The sequence below is a fragment of the Borostomias antarcticus genome (genome assembly GCF_949987555.1).
Source record: "Borostomias antarcticus genome assembly, contig: scaffold_197, whole genome shotgun sequence".
Classification (NCBI taxonomy): domain Eukaryota; kingdom Metazoa; phylum Chordata; class Actinopteri; order Stomiiformes; family Stomiidae; genus Borostomias; species Borostomias antarcticus.
The window spans coordinates 50,001-65,669 of record NW_028175693.1 but is presented as its reverse complement, the minus strand read 5'-3'; the positions used below and the strand labels follow the sequence as shown (position 1 = coordinate 65,669).

General features: G+C 51.1%; 1 protein-coding gene across 1 annotated transcript in view; it reads right to left on the bottom strand.

The window, feature by feature from the left end:
• The window catches only part of nckap1l (NCK associated protein 1 like), a 39,992-nt gene that overhangs the window by 8,344 nt on the left and 15,979 nt on the right, over positions 1-15,669 (bottom strand). Inside the window, exons 16-22 of the mRNA XM_084463156.1 lie at positions 13,685-13,830; positions 13,298-13,424; positions 12,655-12,774; positions 4,221-4,360; positions 3,892-4,023; positions 1,577-1,795; positions 157-287 (exon numbers count right to left, since the gene is read on the bottom strand). Of these exons, the coding sequence (XP_084319282.1) occupies positions 157-287; positions 1,577-1,795; positions 3,892-4,023; positions 4,221-4,360; positions 12,655-12,774; positions 13,298-13,424; positions 13,685-13,830 (1,015 nt within the window). The remainder of the gene's footprint in view (positions 1-156; positions 288-1,576; positions 1,796-3,891; positions 4,024-4,220; positions 4,361-12,654; positions 12,775-13,297; positions 13,425-13,684; positions 13,831-15,669) is intronic.

The following is a 15,669-nucleotide window of genomic DNA, read 5'->3' as shown; positions in this document are numbered from 1 at the left end:
AGAGAGACAGAACACGAGGAGTCTTATCATCGCACAGTAAATATTCTCAGATCACCAGATCTACTGGATCTTAACGACAGATCTCATGGGATCTACTGGATCCCAACTACAGATCTCACCAGATCAGCTGGATCCTCTACAGCTAGCAGATCTTACCAGAGATGTCAGAGTACTGGTCTGCTTTGAAGTTCTGCTCATTCTCGTTGCCCTGGTTGATGAAGCAGTGCATTGTGGGACAGTGGAGGATCATGGCACTGCTGGCCTGGCGCAGCAGGCCCTCCAGGTACCTGAGGGGATGAGGAGGAGGGGTAGGAGGGAGGAGGAGGAGGAGGGGTAGGAGGGAGGAGGAGGAGGGGTAGGAGGGAAGAGGAGGAGGGGTAGGAGGGAGGAGGAGGAGGGGTAGGAGGGAGGAGGAGGAGGAGGGGTAGGAGGGTGGAGGAGGAGGGGTAGGAGGGAAGAGGAGGAGGGGTAGGAGGGAGGAGGAGGAGGGGTATGAGGGAGGAGGAGGAGGAGGGGTAGGAGGGAGGAGGCGGAGGGGTAGGAGGGTGGAGGAGGAGGGGTAGGAGGGAGGAGGAGGAGGGGTAGGAGGGAGGAGGAGGTGGGGTAGGAGGGAGGAGGCGGAGGGGTAGGAGGGAAGAGGAGGAGGGGTAGGAGGGAGGAGGAGGAGGGAGGAGGAGGAGGGGTATGAGGGGTAGGAGGGAGGAGGAGGGCAGAAGAGAGGGAAGAGGAGAAACATGTGGTGACTCTTTATAATCCACGTCCAGATGAAGATCCACGCTCTTTTATCCTGTTTTCACTGTGACTTGGCAGTGGAAGGGGACAGACCAGGCAGTGGAAGGGGACAGACCAGGTAGTGGAAGGGGACAGACCAGGTAGTGGAAGGGGACAGACCAGGTAGTGGAAGGGGACAGACCAGGTAGTGGAAGGGGACAGACCAGGTAGTGGAAGGGGACAGACCAGGCAGTGGAAGGGGACAGACCAGGCAGTGGAAGGGGACAGACCAGGCAGTGGAAGGGGACAGACGGTTAAAGTTAAAGTGTTGTAATTGACATCCTGTATAATAATTTCTGGAAGCTGTGTGGGTGGTTATGGCAGTACATAACACAGTAGCCGTGACGGAGGGTATGATGATGCCCTCGCTATGCAGGGTACGATGAGTGTTATCTAAACACTGTGAGCTCGCCAATTTATACTGTATGTCCTTAGAGACCAGCATTCAAATACCAGTCCTTTCTCTAGTGATGTCCTTGTCACACTTTCAGCTTTAACCCTTTCTAGTTCAAAAGAGAATAGAAGTGTGTGTGATGGAGAGTTGTTGCCAATGGCCTCATTGCTCAATGCTCAGCAGATAGAGAAATACACTTCACATGGACCTGGCTCTTATACTACAGTATTTTAAATACTTTCAATCACGTTTCTGCTTGCTTGAGTGCCCAGAGTGTGATCAGGGTGGGGTTTGTCTATTTGGAACAAGCCCATTGGGTTCCACTGTCACAGAAAAGACCAATCAGGCTCTGAAAAGTAAATGAAAACATATTGTGATAGTATTTTTCCCAGGTCTGGAGTGAGCGTTTACCAGTTGGTGTAGAGGGTGGTGAGGGTCTGTCCTCCCTGCGAGTCCAGAGGCTGCGTCTGCTGCAGGAGGACACTCTTGACCAGGCGGGTGACATCCACGCTGATGTAGCGTGACAGCATGTGCAGGCTGGTGGTGTAGGCGCGGATCCCCGCCAGCACGTCGGAGGGCCGGACGATCTCCTGGGTGGTCTGGTTGTAATGGGCCATTCTCACCATGATCCTGAGGAGTCAGAACCACGTCAGCCCAGACCCGGGGGCCAACCGGCTCTTACCAGGCCCAGCCGACCGTAGCTAGCTAACCGCTCCAGCTCTGTACACCCCGCCGGGCCTTCCTGGACCAGCACGGTCCTCTAACTGTGTTTACATGGGACCAGACAGGGGGCAGATCAGGGGGGCAGATCAGGGGGGCAGATCAGGGGGGCAGATCAGGGCCAGGCAGGGGGGCAGATCAGGGCCAGACAGGGGGCAGATCAGGGGGGCAGATCAGGGCCAGGCAGGGGGCAGATCAGGGGGGCAGATCAGGGCCAGGCAGGGGGCAGATCAGGGGGGCAGATCAGGGCCAGGCAGGGGGCAGATCAGGGGGGCAGATCAGGGCCAGGCAGGGGGCAGATCAGGGGGGCAGATCAGGGGGGCAGATCAGGGCCAGGCAGGGGGGGAGCTGACACTCTGGAGCCGTGCCTCAAGGGCAGGAGGAGATTATAAACAAGATGATCATGTGACACACAGAGACAGAGCAGAGCTCCATGTTCAGAGGAATGAGAGCGTACTTGACTAGCTTGGCAAGGATATAGAATCAGCTGTAACGGAAAACTACATGAACAGAGATGATGAAGATCAGTGTTTCTCAACCAGGCGTCCGTGGACCCCCTGTGGTCCCTGACCCCCTGACCCCCTGTGGGCCCTGACCCCCTGTGGTCCCTGACCCCCTGACCCCCTGTGGGCCCTGACCCCCTGACCCCCTGTGGGCTCTGACCCCCTGACCCCCTGTGGGCCCTGACCCCCTGTGGGCCCTGACCCCCTGACCCCCTGTGGTCCCTGACCCCCTGACCCCCTGTGGGCCCTGACCCCCTGTGGGCCCTGACCCCCTGACCCCCTGTGGGCCCTGACCCCCTGACCCCCTGTGGTCCCTGACCCCCTGACCCCCTGTGGGCCCTGACCCCCTGTGGCCCTGACCCCCTGTGGGCCCTGACCCCCTGACCCCTGTGGGCCCTGACCCCCTGTGGCCCTGACCCCCTGTGGGCCCTGACCCCCTGTGGGCCCTGACCCCCTGACCCCCTGACCCCCTGTGGGCCCTGACCCCCTGTGGTCCCTGACCCCCTGACCCCCTGTGGGCCCTGGCATAACTACAGGGGGTGCTTGGAAAAGTGCTTCAAATATATTTTTAATGGTATTTTTGTTAAATGTATCAAAATATGTTTAAGTAATATTGTATAAGCCTTATAATCTTATTTCATATTATATATAAAAAACAATTTTGTTTTAAAATAAACCAATAGGCTAGGCTTATTCACAAACATTCAGTTCTTCAACTTCATTCAACTCCCAGATTAGTGGAGCTTCAGTAACTCACTCATTCTTGAAACATACTGTAATGATTCACAACAGATAGCAAATTAAGTGGCAGAGACGGCCAGAGAAAATGTTTCTAAGTGTTGAAAAGGAGTTGTCACACGTAGATGTCCTCAAAGTTAGGTGGAGGGTGGAGCCGATAAGCTGTGATGACGGTCAGCATGCCTGGAGGGCTCAGCTCAGCTCTACTCCCAACTGAACTCACGCGGGGGGAACCGCTATGCTAACCGCTACATCGGCATTTTCAGTACGGCGGCCGTCAAACAAAAAACACACCATTGTTTCTTAATGTCTTCATTTATAAGGAATCTAACGTTAGTGTTTTTTATTTAACAGAAAAATACTATGATTAATAAAAATAAAATAAAATCTGAATGAATTAAACTATGGGCCCTCTAAGGCCCGCTCATAGAGACGGCCATCCTACTGAATAATACTGTATATATTGTTGTGGGGAGGTGGTGTGGGTTAGGATGTCGGATGTTACACTCCGTTGACATCTTCAAGAATCAGTGAACTTCGGTGGAGTGGGCGTATTCTGAACCCAGGCTAGGGGTCGGGGGTCCTTCAGGATTTGTGAAAATATGCCAGCGGTCCAGAGCTCAGACAAGGTTGAGAACCACTGATGTAGATTACACAAGGCCTCGTTCAGTAAATGGAATAATGTCAAGTCGAAGCAAATCAAGTTGAGGAGAGGGAAGTCAAGGCAAGTCAAGTTTGATGTGAATAGTTGTGGGTGTGGCCTACTTTGCGAGCCGCGCCTCCAACTGCGACACCAGGAACTCGGTGGGGACGACGACGTGGTCACAGACGGTGACGTCACTACACAGACCGTAGGCTGAACACAGCTCCGTCAGGCTCATGTGCATCTTGTCCATGCTGAGAAACCAGACCAGAGAAAACTACTGGTGAGGGATGAGGAAATGTCAATTAAAATATATATGTATTGTATTATATATATATATATATATATATATATATATATATATATATATGTATAGAATATGGTAGCATGTTTATATACGTATAGTACAGTAAGTAGATCATTGTGTGGGCAGGACAGGCAGGGTTCTGACTTGGTGACGACGGCGCGGTCCTTCCTCTGACTCTCCGCCCCCGGCTTCTCCTTCTGAACCTCCCCCTTCTTGTTCTGAGGCTTCTTCTGCCTCTTGTGACGCGCCATGCTGATGGTCTCAGCACAGTGCTTGGGCAGCAGCTGGAGGACCAGGAGGGAGAGAACAGAGAGAGAGAACAGAGAGAACAGGATAGAGAGAACAGGAGAGAGAGAACAGGAGAGAGAGAACAGGAGAGAGAACAGAGATAACAGGATAGAGAGAACAGGAGGGAGAGAGAACAGGAGAGAGAGAACAGAGAGAACAGGATAGAGAGAACAGGATAGAGAGAACAGGAGGGAGAGAGAACAGGATAGAGAGAACAGGAGGGAGAGAGAACAGGAGACAGAGAGAACAGTAGAGAACAGAGAGAACAGGAGAGAGAGAGAGAGAGAGAGCAGTAGATAGATAGAGCAGGAGACAGAGAGAACAGTAGAGAACAGAGAGAACAGGAGAGAGAGAGAGAGAGAGCAGTAGATAGATAGAGCAGGAGACAGAGAGAACAGGAGAGAGAGAACAGTAGAGAACAGGAGAGAGAGAACAGGAGATTGAGAGAACAGGAGAGAGAGAACAGGAGATAGAGAGAACAGGAGAGAGAGAACAGGAGAGAGAGAACAGGAGGGAGAGAGAGAACAGGAGGGAGAGAGAACAGGATAGAGAGAACAGGAGAGAGAGAACAGGAGAGAGAGAACAGGAGAGAGAGAGAACAGGAGAGAGAGAACAGGAGAGAGAGAGAACAGGAGAGAGAAAACAGGAGAGAGAGAACAGGAGATAGAGAGAACAGGAGAGAGAGAGAACAGAGAGAACGGGAGAGAGAGAACAGGAGAGAGAGAGAACAGAGAAAACAGCAGATAGAGAGAACAGGAGAGCGAGAACAGTAGAGAACAGGAGAGAGAGAGAACAGGAGATAGAGAGAACAGGAGAGAGAGAACAGTAGAGAACAGGAGAGAGAGAGAACAGGAGAGAGAGACCAGGAGAGAGAGAGAAGAGGAGAGAGAGACCAGGAGAGAGAGAACAGGAGAGAGAGAACAGGAGAGAGAGAGAACAGGAGAGAGAGAGAACAGGAGAGAGAGACCAGGAGAGAGAGAGAAGAGGAGAGAGAGACCAGGAGAGAGAGAACAGGAGAGAGAGAACAGGAGAGAGAGAGAACAGGAGAGAGAGAGGGAGGGAGAGAGGGAGGGAGGTGAGCACTTTCAGTGTGGTCGGTACGCGGTCCACAGAAATAGAGAGAGGTCACTCTCCCCCTCCCTTTCTCAAAGCAAAGATAATCTATAGAGGCAGAGGAGAGGAGGTGCTGTATTAGTCTATAGAGGCAGAGGAGAGGAGGTGAACTCTGGTATTTTGTACCAGTTGGAGGCGATTAATGGATTTCTGTGGCAGACCTACAAATAATGGCTACTGTAGACTGCTAGATATTCAGATAGTGCTGATGGTAACATGGCTACTGAAGACTGCTAGATGATATTCAGATAGGGAGATGCTGTATTAGTCTATAGAGGCAGAGGAGAGGAGGTGCTGTATTAGTCTATAGAAGCAGAGGAGAGGAGGTGCTGTATTAGTCTATAGAGGCAGAGGAGAGGAGATGCTGTATTAGTCTATAGAGGCAGAGGAGAGGAGGTGCTGTATTAGTCTAGAGAGGCAGAGGAGAGGAGGTGCTGTATTAGTCTATAGAGGCAGAGGAGAGGAGGTGCTGTATTAGTCTATAGAGGCAGATGAGAGGAGGTGCTGTATTAGTCTATAGAGGCAGATGAGAGTAGGTGCTGTATTAGTCTATAGAGGTAGAGGAGAGGAGGTGCTGTATTAGTCTAGAGAGGCAGAGGAGAGGAGGTGCTGTATTAGTCTATAGAGGCAGAGGAGAGGAGGTGCTGTATTAGTCTATAGAGGCAGAGGAGAGGAGATGCTGTATTAGTCTATAGAGGCAGAGGAGAGGAGGTGCTGTATTAGTCTATAGAGGCAGAGGAGAGGAGGTGCTGTATTAGTCTATAGAGGCAGAGGAGAGGAGGTGCTGTATTAGTCTATAGAGGCAGAGGAGAGGAGGTGCTGTATTAGTCTAGAGAGGCAGAGGAGAGGAGGTGCTGTATTAGTCTATAGAGGCAGAGGAGAGGAGGTGCTGTATTAGTCTATAGAGGCAGAGGAGAGGAGGTGCTGTATTAGTCTATAGAGGCAGAGGAGAGGAGGTGCTGTATTAGTCTATAGAGGCAGAGGAGAGGAGGTGCTGTATTAGTCTAGAGAGGCAGAGGAGAGGAGGTGCTGTATTAGTCTATAGAGGCAGAGGTGAGGAGGTGCTGTATTAGTCTAGAGAGGCAGAGGAGAGGAGGTGCTGTATTAGTCTATAGAGGCAGAGGTGAGGAGGTGCTGTATTAGTCTAGAGAGGCAGAGGAGAGGAGGTGCTGTATTAGTCTATAGAGGCAGAGGAGAGGAGGTGCTGTATAAGTCTATAGAGGCAGAGGAGAGGAGGTGCTGAAAAAGTCTATAGAGGCAGAGGAGAGGAGGTGCTGTATTAGTCTATAGAGGCAGAGGAGAGGAGGTGCTTTATTAGTCTAGAGAGGCAGAGGAGAGGAGGTGCTGTATTAGTCTATAGAGGCAGTGGAGAGGAGGTGCTGTATTAGTCTATAGAGGCGGAGGAGAGGAGGTGCTGTATTAGTCTATAGAGGCAGAGGAGAGAAGGTGCTGTATTAGTCTATAGAGGCGGAGGAGAGGAGGTGCTGTATTAGTCTATAGAGGCAGAGGAGAGGAGGTGCTGTATTAGTCTATATAGGCGGAGGAGAGGAGGTGCTGTATTAGTCTATAGAGGCAGAGAAGAGGAGGTGCTGTATTAGTCTATAGAGGCAGAGGAGAGGAGGTGCTGTATTAGTCTATAGAGGCAGAGGAGAGGAGGTGCTGTATGAGTCTATAGAGGCAGAGAAGAGGAGGTGCTGTATTAGTCTATGAGGCAGAGCAGAGGAGGTGCTGTATTAGTCTATAGAGGCAGAGCAGAGGAGGTGCTGTATTAGTCTATAGAGGCAGAGGAGAGGAGGTGCTGTATTAGTCTATAGAGGCAGAGGAGAGGAGGTGCTGTATTAGTCTATAGAGGCAGAGAAGAGGAGGTGCTGTATTAGTCTATAGAGGCAGAGAAGAGGAGGTGCTGTATTAGTCTATAGAGGCAGAGGAGAGGAGGTGCTGTATTAGTCTATAGAGGCAGAGGAGAGGAGGTGCTGTATTAGTCTAGAGAGGAGGAGGAGAGGAGGTGCTGTATTAGTCTATAGAGGCAGAAGAGAGGAGGTGCTGTATTAGTCTATAGAGGCAGATGAGAGGAGGTGCTGTATTAGTCTATAGAGGCAGAGGAGAGGAGGTGCTGTATTAGTCTAGAGAGGCAGAGGAGAGGAGGTGCTGTATTAGTCTAGAGAGGCAGAGGAGAGGAGGTGCTGTATTAGTCTATAGAGGCAGAGGAGGTGCTGTATTAGTCTAGAGAGGCAGAGGAGAGGAGGTGCTGTATTAGTCTAGAGAGGCAGAGGAGAGTAGGTGCTGTATTAGTCTATAGAGGCAGAGGAGAGGAGGTGCTGTATTAGTCTAGAGAGGCAGAGGAGAGGAGATGCTGTATTAGTCTATAGAGACAGAGGAGAGGAGGTGCTGTATTAGTCTATAGAGGCAGAGGAGGAGGTGCTGTATTAGTCTATAGAGGCAGAGGAGAGGAGGTGCTGTATTAGTCTATAGAGGTAGAGGAGAGGAGGTGCTGTATTAGTCTAGAGAGACAGAGGAGAGGAGGTGCTGTATTAGTCTATAGAGGCAGAGGAGAGGAGGTGCTGTATTAGTCTATAGAGGCAGAGGAGATGAGGTGCTGTATTAGTCTATAGAGGCAGAGGAGAGGAGGTGCTGTATTAGTCTAGAGAGGCAGAGGAGAGGAGGTGCTGTATTAGTCTATAGAGGCAGAGGAGAGGAGGTGCTGTATTAGTCTATAGAGGCAGAGGAGAGGAGGTGCTGTATTAGTCTATAGAGGAGGAGGAGAGGAGGTGCTGTATTAGTCTATAGAGGCAGAGAAGAGGAGGTGCTGTATTAGTCTAGAGAGGCAGAGGAGAGGAGGTGCTGTATTAGTCTATAGAGGCAGAGGAGAGGAGGTGCTGTATTAGTCTATAGAGGCAGAGGAGGAGGTGCTGTATTAGTCTATAGAGGCAGAGGAGAGGAGGTGCTGTATTAGTCTATAGAGGCAGAGGAGAGGAGGTGCTGTATTAGTCTATAGAGGCAGAGGAGAGGAGGTGCTGTATTAGTCGAGAGAGGCAGAGGAGAGGAGGTGCTGTATTAGTCTAGAGAGGCAGAGGAGAGGAGGTGCTGTATTAGTCTATAGAGGCAGAGGAGAGGAGGTGCTGTATTAGTCTATAGAGGCAGAGGTGAGGAGGTGCTGTATTAGTCTATAGAGGCAGAGGAGAGGAGGTGCTGTATTAGTCTATAGAGGCAGAGGAGAGGAGGTGCTGTATTAGTCTATAGAGGCAGAGGAGAGGAGGTGCTGTATTAGTCTAGAGAGGCAGAGGAGAGGAGGTGCTGTATTAGTCGAGAGAGGAGGAGGAGAGGAGGTGCTGTATTAGTCTAGAGAGGCAGAGGAGAGGAGGTGCTGTATTAGTCTAGAGAGGCAGAGGAGAGGAGGTGCTGTATTAGTCTATAGAGGCAGAGGAGAGGAGGTGCTGTATTAGTCTATAGAGGCAGATGAGAGGAGGTGCTGTATTAGTCTATAGAGGCAGATGAGAGTAGGTGCTGTATTAGTCTATAGAGGTAGAGGAGAGGAGGTGCTGTATTAGTCTAGAGAGGCAGAGGAGAGGAGGTGCTGTATTAGTCTATAGAGGCAGAGGAGAGGAGGTGCTGTATTAGTCTATAGAGGCAGAGGAGAGGAGATGCTGTATTAGTCTATAGAGGCAGAGGAGAGGAGGTGCTGTATTAGTCTATAGAGGCAGAGGAGAGGAGGTGCTGTATTAGTCTATAGAGGCAGAGGAGAGGAGGTGCTGTATTAGTCTATAGAGGCAGAGGAGAGGAGGTGCTGTATTAGTCTAGAGAGGCAGAGGAGAGGAGGTGCTGTATTAGTCTATAGAGGCAGAGGAGAGGAGGTGCTGTATTAGTCTATAGAGGCAGAGGAGAGGAGGTGCTGTATTAGTCTATAGAGGCAGAGGAGAGGAGGTGCTGTATTAGTCTATAGAGGCAGAGGAGAGGAGGTGCTGTATTAGTCTAGAGAGGCAGAGGAGAGGAGGTGCTGTATTAGTCTATAGAGGCAGAGGTGAGGAGGTGCTGTATTAGTCTAGAGAGGCAGAGGAGAGGAGGTGCTGTATTAGTCTATAGAGGCAGAGGTGAGGAGGTGCTGTATTAGTCTAGAGAGGCAGAGGAGAGGAGGTGCTGTATTAGTCTATAGAGGCAGAGGAGAGGAGGTGCTGTATAAGTCTATAGAGGCAGAGGAGAGGAGGTGCTGAAAAAGTCTATAGAGGCAGAGGAGAGGAGGTGCTGTATTAGTCTATAGAGGCAGAGGAGAGGAGGTGCTGTATTAGTCTAGAGAGGCAGAGGAGAGGAGGTGCTGTATTAGTCTATAGAGGCAGTGGAGAGGAGGTGCTGTATTAGTCTATAGAGGCGGAGGAGAGGAGGTGCTGTATTAGTCTATAGAGGCAGAGGAGAGAAGGTGCTGTATTAGTCTATAGAGGCGGAGGAGAGGAGGTGCTGTATTAGTCTATAGAGGCAGAGGAGAGGAGGTGCTGTATTAGTCTATATAGGCGGAGGAGAGGAGGTGCTGTATTAGTCTATAGAGGCAGAGAAGAGGAGGTGCTGTATTAGTCTATAGAGGCAGAGGAGAGGAGGTGCTGTATTAGTCTATAGAGGCAGAGGAGAGGAGGTGCTGTATGAGTCTATAGAGGCAGAGAAGAGGAGGTGCTGTATTAGTCTATGAGGCAGAGCAGAGGAGGTGCTGTATTAGTCTATAGAGGCAGAGCAGAGGAGGTGCTGTATTAGTCTATAGAGGCAGAGGAGAGGAGCTGCTGTATTAGTCTATAGAGGCAGAGGAGAGGAGGTGCTGTATTAGTCTATAGAGGCAGAGAAGAGGAGGTGCTGTATTAGTCTATAGAGGCAGAGAAGAGGAGGTGCTGTATTAGTCTATAGAGGCAGAGGAGAGGAGGTGCTGTATTAGTCTATAGAGGCAGAGGAGAGGAGGTGCTGTATTAGTCTAGAGAGGAGGAGGAGAGGAGGTGCTGTATTAGTCTATAGAGGCAGAAGAGAGGAGGTGCTGTATTAGTCTATAGAGGCAGATGAGAGGAGGTGCTGTATTAGTCTATAGAGGCAGAGGAGAGGAGGTGCTGTATTTGTCTAGAGAGGCAGAGGAGAGGAGGTGCTGTATTAGTCTAGAGAGGCAGAGGAGAGGAGGTGCTGTATTAGTCTATAGAGGCAGAGGAGGTGCTGTATTAGTCTAGAGAGGCAGAGGAGAGGAGGTGCTGTATTAGTCTAGAGAGGCAGAGGAGAGTAGGTGCTGTATTAGTCTATAGAGGCAGAGGAGAGGAGGTGCTGTATTAGTCTAGAGAGGCAGAGGAGAGGAGATGCTGTATTAGTCTATAGAGACAGAGGAGAGGAGGTGCTGTATTAGTCTATAGAGGCAGAGGAGGAGGTGCTGTATTAGTCTATAGAGGCAGAGGAGAGGAGGTGCTGTATTAGTCTATAGAGGTAGAGGAGAGGAGGTGCTGTATTAGTCTAGAGAGACAGAGGAGAGGAGGTGCTGTATTAGTCTATAGAGGCAGAGGAGAGGAGGTGCTGTATTAGTCTATAGAGGCAGAGGAGATGAGGTGCTGTATTAGTCTATAGAGGCAGAGGAGAGGAGGTGCTGTATTAGTCTAGAGAGGCAGAGGAGAGGAGGTGCTGTATTAGTCTATAGAGGCAGAGGAGAGGAGGTGCTGTATTAGTCTATAGAGGCAGAGGAGAGGAGGTGCTGTATTAGTCTATAGAGGCAGAGGAGAGGAGGTGCTGTATTAGTCTATAGAGGAGGAGGAGAGGAGGTGCTGTATTAGTCTATAGAGGCAGAGAAGAGGAGGTGCTGTATTAGTCTAGAGAGGCAGAGGAGAGGAGGTGCTGTATTAGTCTATAGAGGCAGAGGAGAGGAGGTGCTGTATTAGTCTATAGAGGCAGAGGAGGAGGTGCTGTATTAGTCTATAGAGGCAGAGGAGAGGAGGTGCTGTATTAGTCTATAGAGGCAGAGGAGAGGAGGTGCTGTATTAGTCTATAGAGGCAGAGGAGAGGAGGTGCTGTATTAGTCGAGAGAGGCAGAGGAGAGGAGGTGCTGTATTAGTCTAGAGAGGCAGAGGAGAGGAGGTGCTGTATTAGTCTATAGAGGCAGAGGAGAGGAGGTGCTGTATTAGTCTATAGAGGCAGAGGTGAGGAGGTGCTGTATTAGTCTATAGAGGCAGAGGAGAGGAGGTGCTGTATTAGTCTATAGAGGCAGAGGAGAGGAGGTGCTGTATTAGTCTATAGAGGCAGAGGAGAGGAGGTGCTGTATTAGTCTAGAGAGGCAGAGGAGAGGAGGTGCTGTATTAGTCGAGAGAGGAGGAGGAGAGGAGGTGCTGTATTAGTCTAGAGAGGCAGAGGAGAGGAGGTGCTGTATTAGTCTATAGAGGCAGAGGAGAGGAGGTGCTGTATTCATCCTCTCCTTCACTATAGTTCACCTTGGTATTTATTTACATATCAAAGACACAACATTAAAAGGGAAAATACAATATAAAGAAAATGTGCTGGTGTAGAGCTGTCAGGACTTGTGGAGTGGCTGTACTGTAGTAGTCACAACCTTGAGGTCTACAGAGAGAGGGGAGTATGCTGTTTATCGCTCACACTCATTCATTCACACTCATTCATTCACACTCATTCATTCACACTCATTCATTCACACTCACACTCACACTCATTCATTCTCAATGCAAGCCCTCGGTCTAGAATAAACAGCCCAGTCCTATTTTCCACCGGGACACTCAGCTATGGGTCATCTCATTACCCTGTCCTCTCTCCCTGTCCTCTCTCCCTGTCCTCTCTCCCTGTCCTCTCATCACCCTGTCCTCTCTCCCTGTCCTCTCCCCCTGTCCTCTCATCACCCTGTCCTCTCTCCCTGTCCTCTCATTACCCTGTCCTCTCTCCCTGTCCTCTCTCCCTGTCATCTCATCACCCTGTCCTCTCTCCCTGTCCTCTCATCACCCTGTCCTCTCTCCCTGTCCTCTCTCCCTGTCCTCTCATCACCCTGTCCTCTCTCCCTGTCCTCTCTCCCTGTCCTCTCATCACCCTGTCCTCTCACCCTGTCCTCTCTCCCTGTCCCCGTTCATTCTGACTGACATCCTCCCATCTGCTGGCCCGAGGCTGCGGCTGATTACAAATGGAAATGGATCACTGACACCAATCAACCTCCCCGCTTCCCAGAATGCACCTGGTCATTGAGTCTGCACTGCTCGGCGCAGATCTCCAGGACCACGTTGCTGGTCTGTCTGGCGATCTCCTCCAGGAACTTCACACACAGACGCAGAGTCCTCTTCTCTATGGACTCCATCTAGACGCACGGATGGACACACACACACACACACACACGCACACACGCACACACACACACACACACACACACACACACACATACACACACACGCACACACACGCACACGCACGCACACGCACACACACGCACGCACACACATAACAGAGAAACTGTGTCTCCTACAATTTGGATGTTTTCCAGACTGTTTATGATGATGTCCCTCCCCACTGACATAAATAACCAGCCATGTTACCATCAGCACTATCTGAATATCATCTAGCAGTCTACAGTAGTCATGTTACCATCAGCACTATCTTAATAAAAACCCTTGTAACCCAGTGTGTGTAGCCCTGGTAACCCTGCGTGGGTATCCCTGGTAACCCTGTGTGTGTAGCCCTGGTAACCCTGCGTTTGTAGCCCTCGTAACCCTGTGTGTGTAGGCCTCGTCACCCTGTGTGTGTAGCCCTGGTAACCCTGCGTGTGTAGCCCTGGTAACCCTGCGTGTGTAGGCCAGCCCTGTGCTGTGGTGAGCGGTGCTGACCTCCTCAGGGCAGAGATGGTGGGGGCTCAGGTGGGAGCAGACCACAGGGAAGGACATCAGGTAGCGCTGCATGGAGATGTCCTCACTGCTCTGGATGAACATCTTCTCCAACACACGCGGGTAGAAGCTGGGGGCAGACAGACAGACAGACAGACAGTTGGACAGTTGGACAGTTGGACAGTTGGACAGACAGACAGACAGACAGACAGACAGACAGACAGACAGACAGACAGACAGACAGACAGACAGACAGACAGACAGACAGACAGACAGAGACAGACACACAGACCAACAGACAGACAGACAGACTGGGCTCAATCTTTGGTAGGCTGAGATACTGCTGTGAATCCGTGAGAAGAAGAGAGCAGTGTGGAGGTCAGTACAGACCAGAGCACGGAGAGGTCCGAGGTCTCCTGCAGCATCTCATCCAGGCTGTCCACCATCCTGGTGTGGAACTGCGTCATGTTCATGACCTTGGCCAGGTCTGGGTAGTCCTTCAGGGGCAGGGGAGCCTTGGACACACTGGTGTAGGCCTGTCTCACATGGGACAGCACAGACAGTGACAGGACAATGATAACTCATACCTCACTCCACTGGCTCCCGGTCCACTTTCGCATCGATTTTAAACTCTTGCTACTGTTTTTTTAAGTCCTAAACGGCCTGGCCCCTCTGTACCTCTCCGAGCTCCTGCATCGCCACACTCCAGCCAGAGCTTTAAGGTCTGCTGACCAACTGCTGTTGGAGGCGCCTAAAACCAGACTTAAGTCTAGAGGTGTCATGGCCTTTGTGGCAGCTGCCCCCAGGCTATGGAACAGCCTGCCCTTCGTATTAGACCCTCCCAGAGTTTTTTAAATCCTCCCTAAAAACTTCATTTTCTCCCTGCCGTTTTAACCAGTCTGTGCTCAAGCCTGGTTTATGTTCAATGTCTGTATTCATCCATCCATCTTCATCTGCTTATCCGGGGTCGGGTAGCGGAGGCAGCAGCTCCAGCAGGGGGCCCCAGACATCCCTTTCCCTAGCAGCATCAACCAGCTCTGCCTGGGGAATCTTTAGCTGCTCACAGGCCAGTGCGGAGATGTAGTCCCGCCACCTAGTCCTGGGTCTACCCCGCGGCCTCCTCCCAGCCGGACACGGCTGGAACACCTCCCTAGGGAGGCGCCCAGGAGGCATCCTCACTAGATGCCAGAACCACCTCGACTGGCTCCTTTCGACGCAAAGGAGCAGCGGCTCTACTCCGAGTCTCTCCCGGATGACTGAACTTCTCACCCAAACTCTCAGGGAGACCCCAGCCACCCTCCGGAGAAAACTAATTTCGGCCGCTTGTATCCGTGATCTTGTTCTTTCGGTCATGACCCATCCTTCATGACCATAGGTGAGGGTGGGGACGAAGAAAGACCGGTAGATCGAGAGCTTTGCCTTTTGTCTCAGCTCTCTTTTCGTCACAACAGTGCAGTAAAGCGACTGCAGAACCGCACCAGCTGCTCCGCCAAAACTCCTTCTCCATGGTTCCCTCACTCGTGAACAAGACCCCCAGAGACTTGAACTCCTTCACTTGGGGTAAGGACTCATTTCCTACTCAGAGCGGACAGGCCACCGGTTTCCTGCTGAGAACCATGTCCTCAGATTAAGAAGTGCTGATTCTCATCCCAGCCGCTTCACACTCAGTTGCGAACCTATCCAGAGAGTGCTGGAGGTCGCAGGCAGATGATGCCATCAGGACCACATCATCTGCAAATAGCAGCGACGCGATCCCCAGCTCACCGAACTGCAAACCCACCTCCCCACGGCTACGCCTCGATATCCTATCCATGAAAATCACAAACAGGATTGGTGACAAAGCGCAGCCCTGGCGGAGGCCAACCCCCACCGGAAAGGAAGACGACTTACTGCCGAGGACCTCTCGCTCTGGGTGTACAGGGATTGGATGGCCCTAAGTAGGGATCCCCTCACCCCATACTCCCGCATACCCCACCACAAGACCTCTCGAGGGATCCGGTCATAAGCCTTCTCCAAGTCCACAAAACACATGTAGACAGGTTGGGCAAACTCCCAAGCCCCCTCCAAGATCCTTGCGAATGGCTGTATTGTTTGCTGTAATTGCCTTGCTTTGTTGATAAATGTTTTGATCTAGGACCCATCTTTGTACAGCACTTTGGTCGAATGCTGTCACTTTAAACGTGCTCTATAAATACATTTTGATTTGATTTGATAACCATTACTGTATACAGTACAGCACCAGGCTTAGTTCACGGCTGTAGTATGGGTCCTGCTGTAAAGCCGTATGAGGGAGATGGTGGTGGACTGCAGAGGGAACAAGGCTCCACTGACTCCTGTCTCCATCCAGGGGGTTGATGTTGACGTGGTCCAGTCTT